The sequence below is a fragment of the Schistocerca gregaria genome, chromosome 2 (genome assembly GCF_023897955.1).
Source record: "Schistocerca gregaria isolate iqSchGreg1 chromosome 2, iqSchGreg1.2, whole genome shotgun sequence".
NCBI lineage: Eukaryota > Metazoa > Arthropoda > Insecta > Orthoptera > Acrididae > Schistocerca > Schistocerca gregaria.
The window spans coordinates 689204928-689218610 of record NC_064921.1 but is presented as its reverse complement, the minus strand read 5'-3'; the positions used below and the strand labels follow the sequence as shown (position 1 = coordinate 689218610).

Genomic DNA, 13683 nt, shown 5'->3' with positions numbered 1-13683 from the left:
CTGTTGTGGAGCACTGAGATGTTGAAGCAGTTGGTTATGAATGGAGTCTGGGCCAGGGGCCGTATCATGAGAAGAGGAGAGTGCGGAAAGAAGTTCCCATTCAGTAAAAGCGTCGTTGTATGATTCTGACTGGCTGGGGGTAAAACATAAGGCGGAAGCTTCGGCCCGCTGTTTCTGGGGAAGGAAAGCAGCCGGATAGGAGGCTGATGCCGACGCTGTTGCAAAATGGGTCGCAAGGTGTTCCGCGAGAATCAACGGGTCCGTGCAAAGGCCATCCGGGAGGTGAAGACCCGGGAGGGTAGACTGCCGATGGCAACCTTGGAGAGAGCGAAGTGTAGCCCATACCCGCGACAGAGGGACAGCAGAACCGAGGGAAGAAACAAAGCGTTCCCAACACATCCGTTTGCTCCGTTTGATTAAGTAACGGGCTTTTGCGCGAAGGCGTTTAAAGGTAATAAGATTGGCAACGGATGGATGCCTCTTAAGATGTTGCAAAGCTCGACGGCGATCACGGATGGCAACGGCAATGTCCGAACTCCACCAAGGGACCTGCCGGCGGCGAAATGGTCCAGATGAGCGCGGGATAGCAAGGCTAGCAACGTGAACAATCACGTCAGACATGTCACGTATGACATCATCAATACCATCCGACAATGAGGGAGAAAAAACGACCTGTGCAGTATACAGAGGCCAATTGGCACGTTGGAAGGACCAACGAGGTGATCTGTCCATGGGGGAGCGGGAAGGGAGCGAGAGAATCAACGGGAAGTGGTCACTATCGCAAAGGTCGTCGTGCGGTGACCATTTTAGGGAAGGGAGGAGGGAGGGAGAAGAGAGAGAAAGATCAATGGCAGAAAAGCTACCATGAGCGGCACTGAAATGGGTAGGGGAGCCACCGTTAAGAAGGCACAAGTCGTGGTCGGTAATAACCTGGTCAATGAGATGACCCCGACTAGATGGAAATGCACTGCCCCACAAGGGATGATGTGCATTAAAATCGCCAAGTATAAGGAAGGGAGGAGGAAGTTGCTGAAGGAGGGCACTTAAGGAGGCAGGTGTAGGAGTTCTGTCAGGAGGGAGATACAGATTGCAAATTGTGACCCCAGAGTCCAGGTGGATCCTAACAGCAACTGCTTCCAATGTAGTTTGGAGAGGAATCCACGTGCTGGCAATGTCCGTTCGGACCAACGTGCAAACTCCGCCAGACGCCCGTAGGGGGCCGACCCGATTTCGACAGAAAGCACGGAAGCCACGGAGGGTTGGTGAGTGACCATCAGTAAAATGAGTTTCTTGGAGAACCACACAAGCCGCAGAGTAAAACGAAAGAAGGAATTGCAACTCCGGTAGGTGACGGTAATAGCCATTACAGTTCCATTGGATAGCCAAAGAACGATGAGTCAATTGGGGGGTGAACAGGCTAATGTCAGTCATGCCGGTGGGTCACCACCCGTCACCGACAAGGAGGGGCGACATCCATGAATAACAGGTCAGAGTCAGGTTGTGAAGATGGGGACGAGACCTCGGGCGACACCAGAGACTTCTTGTCCCGGGACTTGTGCTTCTTCTTTCTTTCTGTTTGGGATCGTGGAGGGCTGTGCAACAAAATGGAGCCAGCCACAGCAAGATCGGGAACAGAAAGAGAGCGGGCGATCTGGGGGCCCGCAGACCGTGGTTCTCGTGGTGGCCGCGTGGCAGCAGACCTTTGGCCTGGAAGGTGCCGGGAAGGGGGATCCCGCGAGGGGCGCCCATGACCGGCAGACGCCGAAGAAGCAGGACACTTCTCCAGCCGGGGAGAAGCGGTGCCCGGAGGGGATGGTGTGGGAACCGCAGGGGGAGGGGGGAGGAAAGGGGTTCGGGACTGGGGTAAGGAATGAGGAGGAGGGGGTGAAGATACTACTGAAGCATAACTAGTTGTCAGGGTCACTGGATGACGGCGTGTATACTTTTTACGGGCCTCGGTATAGGTGAGACGATCAAGAGTCTTATACTCCTGTATGTTTTTCTCTTTCTGATACACTGGGCAATCCAGTGACCGTGAAGAATGATTCCCACGACAATTTACGCACACAGGAGGGGGAACACAGGAACTTGCCTCATGGAACGGATGTCCACAGTCACCACAGAGGGGGGCCTGCGAACAGCGCGAAGACATGTGGCCAAAACGCAAACACTTGAAACATCGCATAGGTGGTGGGATGTATGGCTTCACGTCACACCGATAGACCATAATCTTGACCTTCTCAGGGAGGGTGTCCCCTTCAAAGGCCAAGATAAAGGCACCAGTGTCAACGCGGTTGTCCTTCGGACCCCTCTGAACCCGCCGAACAAAGTGAACCCCCCGCCGGCTTAGATTGTCCCGAAGTTCCTCATCAGATTGAAGGAGGAGGTCTCTATGGAAAATTACACCTTGCACCATGTTCAAGGACTGGTGTGGGGTAATTGACACAGGAATCGTACCAAGATGGGTACAGGCACGGAGAGCTGCAGACTGGGTAGCTGAAGCAGTTTTAATCAACAGCGACCCAGACCGCATCTTGCTGATAGAGTCCACCTCGCCAAACTTGTCTTCGATGTGTTCAACAAAAAACATGGGTTTTGTATGAGTAAAAGTATCCCCATCAGTTCTGGCGCAAACCAGATAGCGAGGGAAAGGTTTCGCCCCCAGCCGACGAGCCTGGCCCTCCTCCCAGGGGGTAGCCACGGAAGGGAAGGCGGAAGGGGCAGAGGAAGCAGCACGTGAAGAATCTTTTCCAGTCAAAGAGACGGCCGGAGAACGGCCAGAGTTGTGGACTCTTATGCGTTTCATGAGCATAGTGTCCGCCCTGATACCACCCACTCCGATCAGGGGCTCTCCTCATGGGTGCCACCCAGCCACAGCAAGGGCCGTCTGGCACGGCGGCCATTGCTGGGAGTTCCGATGCTCCAGGACGACAAGCAACCACTCCTAGGCTTACATGAGGAGGTCACAGCTCAGGTATCAGACGTGTGATCCCTGTGTTTTCAGGGGGCTCAATCAAAAGGGTACATAGCGACCCCACCACACGGGCTGGCTACCGTGCTGGCTATGGACTCTAGTGTCAAACAACGACGTAAAGGAAACGATGGAATCAATGATGATGGCACACGCCGGAGACACTAGGTAAGGTGCTCTTCCCCAAATGGCTCACACTACGGACGAAAATTTAGTGATGGAGGTCAAACCCCAGAGGGGACCAGAGAATACCAAAAGGATGAAGGAATTACAGAACAAGGCCGAATTGCAAGGTCAACAGAACCAGGAGAATAGCAGGGCCAACATAAGGAGGGACACCAAGAGAGGGAGAGGAGAGGTCGGAGGGAAGGATGATGGACAGGAAAGGAGGGGAAGGGAAAGGAAATGCAGCCCGGAAAAAGAAGGAAGGCTGCAATAGCTCGGGGCCCCGTGCTCGCCACGCACGTACTCACGAAAGGACCGCGAGCCCCCTGGGGGCAAGTCTTCAAAGATGAAACGCATCTAGGTGATTTATGTAATGCCCAGCTGGATATGACAGATGGATATTAACAGTAGACTGTCAGGAATAGATAATATTAATGGATAAAAATTACACGGATCTCAGGCGACAAGTCATAAACAAAGGATGGAGACTGAAAACATCCTAGAAGGGAAGTACCAAAAAGGGGAGAGGGAGAGGGAGAGGGGGAGGGGGAGGGAGAGAGAGAGAGAGAGAGAGAGAGAGAGAGAGAGAGAGAGAGAGAGAGAGAGGGAGGGGGGAGGGAGGGAGGGGGGGAGGGAGGGAGGGGGAGGGGGAGGGAGAGAGAGAAGAGCTTCTGTAAAGTTTGGAAGGTAGGAGACGGATACTGGCAGAAGTAAAGCTGTGAGTAGCGGGCGTGAGTCGTGCTTCGGTAGCTCAGTTGGTAGAGCACTTGCCCGCGAAAGGCAAAGGTCCCGAATTCGAGTCTCGGTCGGGCACACAGTTTTAATCTGCCAGGAAGTTTCAGTATTAACGATCCCTGTATTGACTGACCAAGTGCAAAAAGCATGGAACTACTCCTCACAATCTGATATCCAGCACCTGTACTACACAAAGCTTGTATGTTTGCATGCTTGTATTCAACATTCTGGCGGTTACACCGGTTATTAATGTACCAGCATGTCACATTTGCAATGGCTTATCTCACACTTACATTATTCTGTGATCTTGCAGTGTTGATCACTTAAATATGTTATCTAGACAAATGTATTCTGGAAATTTCATTATTTTACAGTAAGTATTTTTTGGTGCTACAATTTGTTTCCTGTCAGTATGTTATCCTTTATTACATTTGGCACCTAGTTTTTGGCAGTCATTTTGCACTTTTAAGATGGCTATAAGAGGGTCATAGCATCTGCAAAGAAATTCAACAGAATGCCAGCATAAATAGTTTAAGGAACACTGATTATTTTTTACTGCACAAATAAACCATTAAAATAAAAATATCTGAAAATCATATTTTGAGCAGCAACTACTGATAATTACATTATTCAGGATGACAATTTTATCAACATGTTTCAGGTACTGTAGCTGATGTGTTACAAGAATCCTGGCTTTGTCTTTGAGATGTTCTGTTATGCAATCTTCGAACAAATGTTTCCCAACGTGTGTGTCGACAGCTGATAAGGGATCATCTAGAAGATAAATGTCTGCATTCTTGTAAATGGCTCTGGAAAATAAAGAGATGCAAAGTTACAAATTGCATTATCATCATGGCCATTTTACATTATTAACTACAAAACTAAGACTATGGCATGATCTTTCCCACGGACTACTAAAGGGCATTTCAGAGCAGTAGTAAGAACAATGTCAACCTAAATCAAATTTTGATTAACTTTAATGTTAATTTTCACGTTGTAATGTGTACACAATATGAAAGCGTACAAATAAAAATACATCAAAACTCAAATTATTCTGCCTTCGTTCAGAACACAATTTATACTGCATAATGATACTAACTGCAGGCCACAATTCAAGCATCAAGAATATTAGTTCAATAACTAAACTTACCTTGCAAGATTGACACGTGCTCTCTGTCCACCACTGAGGGAAACTCCTCTTTCACCAACTATAGTTTTGTCCCCATAAGGAAGGAGCTGGAAATCACGCTTCAGTGCACAAACATTCACAACATGGTTGTATCTTTCACGAACATATGGCTGGCCAAAAAGAATATTTTGTCTCACAGAACCTGCAAACATCCAGGGTTCCTGTGATGCATAGGAAACACTCCCATTGACTTTAAGTGTACCACTTGACAGTTCCAGCTCTCTAAGAATTACGTGTAATAGTGAAGTCTGCAAGAGATGCAAATTGACAACAATTTAAATATGTTTTTAAAAAGTGAGGTAACTGAGTATTTAAGTATTTGAGACAGACAGTTTACATTAACTATACTGAGACGATGGCTAAAAGCAATCATAAAGACTAAGTTAAGTTTTGTATTTTATTTGATTATGTATCACCTCTTCAGAGAATCTCGACAGCAATACAACATACTGTAAGTTTAGGAGCTATCACACTACTCTGATACTACAAGAGAGAACGTAGGTTTTCCTCTAGCATAGTAACCAACTATAATGTTAACTAAATGAAGTGTCTTGGCTTGCAGTCAATGACATTCAGTACAATTACTAAGAATGAAACACTTATGTTTCAGTGCAGGGTGCAGACTTCTCAACAAGATCCAAATTTGTGAAGTACTGTACCAGGAGGCAGGGGATGAAATGTCTTGTAGCATGATTTTTACACAGCTTGGGTTGACATGATATCACCACATATCAGATGTAAGATAAAGAGAAGCCATATTAACCCTGTAACATATCGTATAAATCATGACAGTAAATAGAAAGTGAAGCCGCTTTCTTTGATAAATTCTGCTGTTACTAGGGATGCTGATTTGTACATTGTGTGACAAGTAAACTATGGAACTGTGCAAGACTCAGTATTTGTCACACATTTCCAGGATCTATTTATTACTTAGTAGATACGCACATATGTATATTTATTTGCTTGATATGCCCGTAGTGCTAAATGTGCTGTATGTATGATGCTAATATGAATACTATCAGTGTAGTATTCTGAACAAGAACAGTAACTGGGAAAAGTGACAGCAGGGCAACACTGAATACATTTTGTCATACAACCAGTCCCAACTGACTAGAGGAGTCTTCAGAACAACGAAGTTAAAGAATTCCACAGTAAAGGAAACAGGAAATAACCAAAAGTATTTGGTAGTGATTAAATAAAGCTATGTTATAAAAATGAGTACTGCCTTTTCATTCATATCTTTTACATTTGAAAAGATGAACTACTGCAAATCTGCTAAGCCATGTGAACACTTTTTTTTTCCACTCTCTCTCTTCTCTAAACAACATAGAGTAGTATAGTAAAATAAGATTGCCACCAAAGTAAATATCAGACCATAATTTAATTTTCTTAATTTACCTGAGTGTAAATACACTTATCAGCTCACTTAAGCTGGAACTACAATTTGGTTATGCTATACAACTGTAGTTCATATTTTATTGATGGGTGTTTTTATTGTCTGGAGTGCTACAGCACCTCATGAAGCCAATATTTGGCACTTCTGGAACATATTAGTTAAGGAGAGCAGAGCTTGAAATCAAATTATCTCTAATAATATACCTCTTTTGAATCCACTACAATGGATATAAATTCAGGTCACTAATATTTATGGGTTCCATAAAGTTTTATTAACTTGTCCTATAACAATTCTCCGTTGACTCCCCCCCTCCAACCAACTACATTTTTTTTCAAACATTACGACAACACTCATATCAACCCTTTCGTCAGCTCTGTTACCATTTTTCCGTGATCTGTTGCAAGAAGAACCCTGATCATCTATAAAATGGTATTAAGTTCCAGTAATTTAGAACAAAGGAGGAGGGAAAAAAAGCTACCCACTAGCAGTCGCCATCAAAAAGGTGGCAGGAATTGGTTCAAGAGAAATGTTAAACAGTTATAACTTAATAGAAAGTGGAAGCATATAGGAGATAACTTACCTTTCCAGCCCCTACAGGACCTATTATCGCAATCAACTGGCCTGGATGCAGTGACAAAGATATATCTGTCAATGTATTCTCATTAGCAGCTGAGGTCCACTTAGCTGTAGCTTTTTCCAGAATTATTCCACCAGATGGAGCAGAATTTACTTTTTCACAAGATTTGTCATTCATCTCATTCTGAGACTTAATACAGTCTAAAGCCACACCATTGCCTTCAACACCATCTGCTACTTGTTTTGTTTTAACTGGCAGAGTATCTTTATGATTTTCATCAGTTTTGACAGACATCCTCATCTTTGGCTGATGAATTGTTGTTTCCTCATACAGAAGAAATTTCTGTGAATAGAGGAAAGAATTTCACGTAGAAATTTAATTCAGAGAGAGAAGGGAGGGTAAGTAAGGATCATCGCAGGGCAATAAGCAACCTTACTTTAGAAACTAAAAGTAAGAAAAAATATGCTGTGCTGAAGAAATACCATACCTGTAATCTTTTTATTGACACCATGCCTTCAGCCACTTGGGAGATTCCTTGTGGAAAGAAAACTGTCATTGTCTGTCTCAGGATGTTATAATATGATGTCATAACAAAAACCTGCAACATAAAATGTCTACTTTCACTGCACATACTTATCACAATCTGAGAAAGTGACAAAACTGAAAATGATAATAAATAATGTCCATTGCATCACTTACCCTCCAGTTTTTCCACTTCACATAAGTATGTCTTGTACATAATTGTTTCATTATGAACATATTTAGTGTTAACTTGCCCGATCAATGAAAAGACTAATTTTTTGAACTGTTCTGAAGTATTCAGCTGGATGGCATCATCCACCAGATGGTCTTGACACTACCACTTGGCTGAATAGCTGAGAAGAGTTCAAAATAATCATTCAGGGAAAATTAAAAAATCAGTATTCCAGGTACTGAAGAGAGGTGAAATATAAGTGAAGTAGAATAATATATCTATCTACATTATGTTTATGGCATTGGAGAAGCCTAGTGATTATCTTTAAATGAATGATAAATTTTAAACTGAGAACTAAAATAGTGAACCACAAACAAAACAACTCATGAAGAAGAAGCAGGAAAAACACATACATGTTAACACTTATGAACTTATGTTTATTTTGGACAAAATAATCACAGGTTTATAATATGTAATAACCAATTTCCTTCACTGGAATGTCGTTTTTCCCAGAAAATGTGAATGCCTTCGACTTTTTTCATTATCCCTGTATGATTATTTTGAACTCTTCTCAGCTATTCAGCCAAGTGGTACTGTCAAGACCATCTGGTGGATCATAAAGCTTCATGCTTCAATTACAAGGTCTTATGGTTCACTAAATATCTCTGGAAAGACTAACCATGGCTGTCAGATCTATATCTTCCAAAATTTCAGAATACTAACAACAATTTTTGAGTCTTTACAACTATGCATGTCAGAAATATTCTGAAAAACGCAGAGCTCCGAGTTGTTTTAGGGGAAGTATACGTTAAATCTGTTTAGGTGTATCAGGAATTATGCAGATATTGTTTTTAATATGTAATGACCACAACTCATCCAAAAAAAATTCAAAGCATTAACTGTATACCCCCCTATGAACTAATTTGTTTTTCATTATGCATGAAGTAAAAATTTGAAGATGCAATTATTTTGTTGTGGAAATGATGTGTTTTCCACGATCTGTGAAAGCACACAACCAATTATGAAACACACATTCTCTTCCCCAACTTGCTAACCCAGATGCTTCAGATAACATGCGTATTCAAGTTACTGGAAAGTCTATATGGATCAGTTCCTGAGGACAGGAACTTCTACTTCTACTTCTTAATACATACGCTTCACAAAAAGCAATCTCATTTCGACAGAACATTATTTATATCGTTTCAGTGTAAACTTTGTGACCTTCAAGGAAAGAACATACATTCACATTTCTGTTACTCATTGTCTTTCGTATAAAACAATGGAAAGTCCAGGATGGAACAATAATAATATTGTGAAATATAACAGATAATTTTTCCTATTCCTAGCAATAACCCAGTCTCAAATACTGTTCTTGTGTTGTTGCCTCCCTCCTTCCAAATGCCAAGACCATGAAAATTACCTGTCTCCAGCTGCAACCCCTTCTTCCAGTGTGTCCGTATGTCTGTTCATATTCTGTCAGCCCACAGCTGTCACCAAATTAGTTCTAGAAAACCATATAAATTATGCCTTCATCTGCTTGTAATGCCTCCTCACCATCCATAAAATTCTCCTGCTCTGCAGTTTCTGCATCTCATTTCCCGGAAAAACTATTGTTCTCCAGGAACTAAAACAGTGTGCAAAGAGCCACATCAAAAAACTCCAACCTGTTCAACACCTACTCCTGCCTTGGACTATAACTACCCACAACTTCTGCAAGAGCCTCCATCAAACCCCCCGTAAGGCCACTCACAGCCAAAACTCCTTGCCTCACAGACCTACTACATTTACTGCACCCTAAGACACTCACTTCCACCATCAAACAGAATGCAGAACCTAAACAGACCTGAGACACAGTCATGAGCCTGCTTCTAAGAACTTCAGTCCACAGAAATATCAGTCCTTCCTGAAGGCCCTACCTTTTTGCCCAGACCCAAATTACATCATTTTGAACTTATTAAAAACTTTTGCACTTCCAGTCCTTACAGTGGAAAAACTTTCTTGCCACCAGCCCTATCAATCAGACTCAAGATTAAACCAATAGTGTACTTAACCCCCACCCTCAAATCACCAAGTTAACTTTCCAGAATGTCCTAATCCCAGACCTTTCCTCAACATTATTCCACAAATCCCTCAACATGTAAAACAACCTTAGATCCACAAAGATAACTGCAATCCATGACCTAAAAATTGGTCCCAATCTTATAATCCCACTTACCAACAAAGGCTCCCAATACATCCACATACAAATCCCACCACATTGACACTACACCAAAAATCTCTATCAAACCCTTAGTCCCATGTCTGAAGTCATCCCCACCACTCCCTCCACTACTACTTCTAAATGCTTCCTGAAGTCCATACTACTGAACATGCACTATGCCTCAGTATGGCCAATTACTGTGTCTCCACTGAGAGAATATCTACTCTCGTGAACCAGTACCTTCTCCCTAGTACCAATACCCTACCTTCCAATAAGAAAGCAATCAACCTTTTTCCTACACTAACTTTGCACAGTTTCTGTTCCTTTACTACCCCATGTCCTGCTCATCACTGTTGATGTCACCTCATTCAGCACTGACATCCCCACCGCCCATGCCTCGGCATTACTGAACACTACCTTCCCCAATGCCTGACTGACTTACCTTAAACATACAATCATCTTCCTGGTACCCGTGACCAACTAAATCCCCACCCACACTTACTCATGGACTTCTAACTAACCATTTCTCTGGAGGCATCACCTACAAATAAATCTGTGGTGCAGCACTGGGCATCCACATGACACCATATTATGCCAACCTATTCATGTCCCACATAGAGGATCCTTCTTAACAAACCAGAATCCCAAACCCCTCGCCTGGTTCAAACTCACTGATCACATCTTCATGATCTGTAACAAGGATGAAGACACCCTATCCACAATCCTTCAGAACCTCAACACCGTCTCCCCAATTCGTTTCACCCAGGGCTCCTCAATATCCAATTGAAGGATAGTGACATCACTACATGGTTTCATCCATGTAACATCTACCAACCACTAACAATATTTCCACTGTGCCACCTGCCACCCATTCCATGCCAAGAAGCCATTTCAACACAGTCTAGCCACCTGGTGTCACTGGATCTCTAGTGATGAGTAGTCCCTCTCCAAATATACAAAGGGCCTCACTGAGGCCTTCACAGATCGAAATTAGCCTCCAATCTCGTTCAGGACGAAATCTCCCATGACTTGTCTTCCAGGTCACCTACCTACTACATCCCACATACCCACTCTGGCCACAGAGGAGCACTCCGATTATGACTCTGTACCACCCAGGACTGGAGGAAGTGAACCACATTCTCTGCAAGGTTTTAAAATGACTCATGTCCTGAAATGAGGAATATCCTACCCACTATCCTTCCCATCCCTCCCTCAATGGTATTTTGCCACAAAATAGATGTACACAGTATCCTTGCCCAACCCTGCTCCCAACCCCTTGCCTTGTGGTTCATATCCCTGCAACAGGCCTAGATACAAGACCTCTCCTGTATTATCATCCCACTACCGACTACTCCAGTCTTGTTACAGGTAACTCCTATCACACCAAAGAAAGGGCTCCTGTGAAAGCAGCCATGTGATCAACACACTAAGCTGCTTTCTACAAGGCCATGACAACTAACACTGTGTCTGTCTACATGAATGGCCACTACCAAATTGTGTCCAAGAGACAGCTGAACCACCTAGTTGCTGAACATGCCACCCAACACTTGCGTGAATACTTCACAGCTAGCACAATCTGTATTCTTCTGACAAACACCAGCTTCTCTGTGTAGGTGGGAACTCTCCCTTTAACATATTCTTCGTTCCTTTTACCCCATTGGCCTCAACTTTTGCTAGTCCCTGTCCTTTGCCTACCTATCGCCTTCCCTGTTCTCCTCTAGCACTACACACACCTATTCCATCAATGCATCTATAGTCTTCTCCCCTTTCTTCTCTCCACCTGACTTCATTTTTTTTCCGGCAGTCTTTTCACTGTGCTTGTTTGCAGCTCAACGCTTGCTATATGTGGTGAACAGTAGTCTACCATTTTCATTATATTTCATTATATATTCATATGAGCTCAATAATCTAGATCATACAGCTACACCCAACTTTTGACAAGCATTCTGGACTGCAGCTCTGGAAGCCTGATAAACTTTTAATCACATCTTTCTGATTTATTCTTCATCATAAGTATAAATTTTTATTGATTAACTCCTCAGATATTTAAGATGCTGATACATCTATTACCAATGCATAAAGTTACTGCATTCAAATTTTTAATAAGCAGACTTCAATTAGATTTTTGCCATTTTGATGATAATCAAAAAAAGAAATTTCATCGGACATAAGTATGTTTGCAATATACTCACTCTTTTCTTACCTTTTCTGCTGTTATCTCATATCCTAACAAAACATATGCTAAGATAGTCAGAAATATTGATATTCTCGTGGTAAACATGATGAATGAAAGCAGTATACCACGAATGTACGATGTGACCCTTATGGATTTAATTTCATGCCTGAAAAGAAAACGGGTTATAAAACACTTTTTTTCTACTTATTAAATAAAATTGGGAATAGTTGACAGTAAGGAACATGACAACCTACCTCCTGGCTTGAGACACAAGCTTTGAAAATGGTTTTTCCCATGTATACATCTTTATAACTTGAATTCCACTAATTATTTCATTCATTAGTCTGACACGTTCATCTGTCCTTATGGCTGTTTTTAATCTGTAGGTAGATGTTTTTTTCCCCAGGTATCCTACAAATAGGTCAATAATTTAGACTTCAACCAATAAAGCCTCGTCTCTTATTCAAATATAGAAAAGTTTGGTTTAATCACTTATCATTAATTTTTACCTTGCAGTGGTATGAAGAGCAGCAGTGATGCCACACCTATTAGTGCTGATACTCCTACTATATTCCACAGAAAATATGCTACAATTACTGTTTCTACAGGTCCCAACCATAGATAATGGACAAATATTACAGCAACATCAAAACGATTAACATCATTTGAAAGTAGGTTCACAATTTGGCCTGCTGTTGTTTCACCTAGTGCTGTCTTGCTCAGTTTCAGTGCCTGCAAAACATCATCATCATCATCATCTCTATTTCGTGTCTCAGACGTTATGTCTGATTAAAAATGGAAAGTGACACGGACCTTTATCAAGCGTGACTTCCTTTTAACTATACAATATATGTTACATTGCATTTAGGAACATTTGTGTAATTGAACATGTATCAATAATTACAGATTTCTGTAGTTGTATGTATACGTTTGGATGTAGCTGTATTGCGTTGATCTACTGGTGGATATTGTGTGGTATGACTGCTGTAGTTGATAGTATAATTGGTATAATGTCAACTTTATCCTGATGCCACATGTCCTTGACTTCCTCAGCCAGTTGGATGTATTTTTCAATTTTTTCCTCCTGTTTTCTTCTGTATATTTGTTGTATTAGGTATGGATATTTCGATTAGTTGTGTTAATTTCTTCTTTTTATTGGTGAGTATGATGTCAGGTTTGTTATGTGGTGTTTTTCTATCTGTTATGATGGTTCTGTTCCAGTATAATTTGTATTCATCATTCTCCAGTACATTTTGTGGTGCATACTTGTATGTGGGAACGTGTTGTTTTATTAGTTTATGTTGTATGGCAAGTTGTTGTTTTATTTTTGCTACATTGTCATGTCTTCTGGGATATTCTGTATTTGCTAGTATTGTACATCCACTTGTGATGTGATCTACTGTTTCTACTTGTTGTTTGCAAAGTCTGCATTTATCTGTTGTGGTATTGGGATCTTTAATAATATGTTTGCTGTAATATCTGGTGTTTATTGTTTGATCCTGTATTGCAATCATGAATCCTTCCGTCTCACTGTATATATTGCCTTTTCTTAGCCATGTGTTGGATGCGTCTTGATCGAT

General features: G+C 42.2%; 1 protein-coding gene across 3 annotated transcripts in view; it reads right to left on the bottom strand.

The window, feature by feature from the left end:
* Positions 1 to 13683, bottom strand: part of LOC126334771 (probable multidrug resistance-associated protein lethal(2)03659) — a 257707-nt gene that overhangs the window by 49664 nt on the left and 194360 nt on the right. For all 3 annotated transcript variants that reach the window (XM_049997352.1, XM_049997353.1, XM_049997354.1), the window contains 7 exons: positions 12613 to 12835; positions 12358 to 12514; positions 12131 to 12269; positions 7521 to 7631; positions 7037 to 7375; positions 5022 to 5308; positions 4497 to 4680 (listed from right to left, as the gene is read on the bottom strand). In XM_049997352.1, coding sequence (XP_049853309.1) covers positions 4497 to 4680; positions 5022 to 5308; positions 7037 to 7375; positions 7521 to 7631; positions 12131 to 12269; positions 12358 to 12514; positions 12613 to 12835 — 1440 coding nt within the window. The remainder of the gene's footprint in view (positions 1 to 4496; positions 4681 to 5021; positions 5309 to 7036; positions 7376 to 7520; positions 7632 to 12130; positions 12270 to 12357; positions 12515 to 12612; positions 12836 to 13683) is intronic.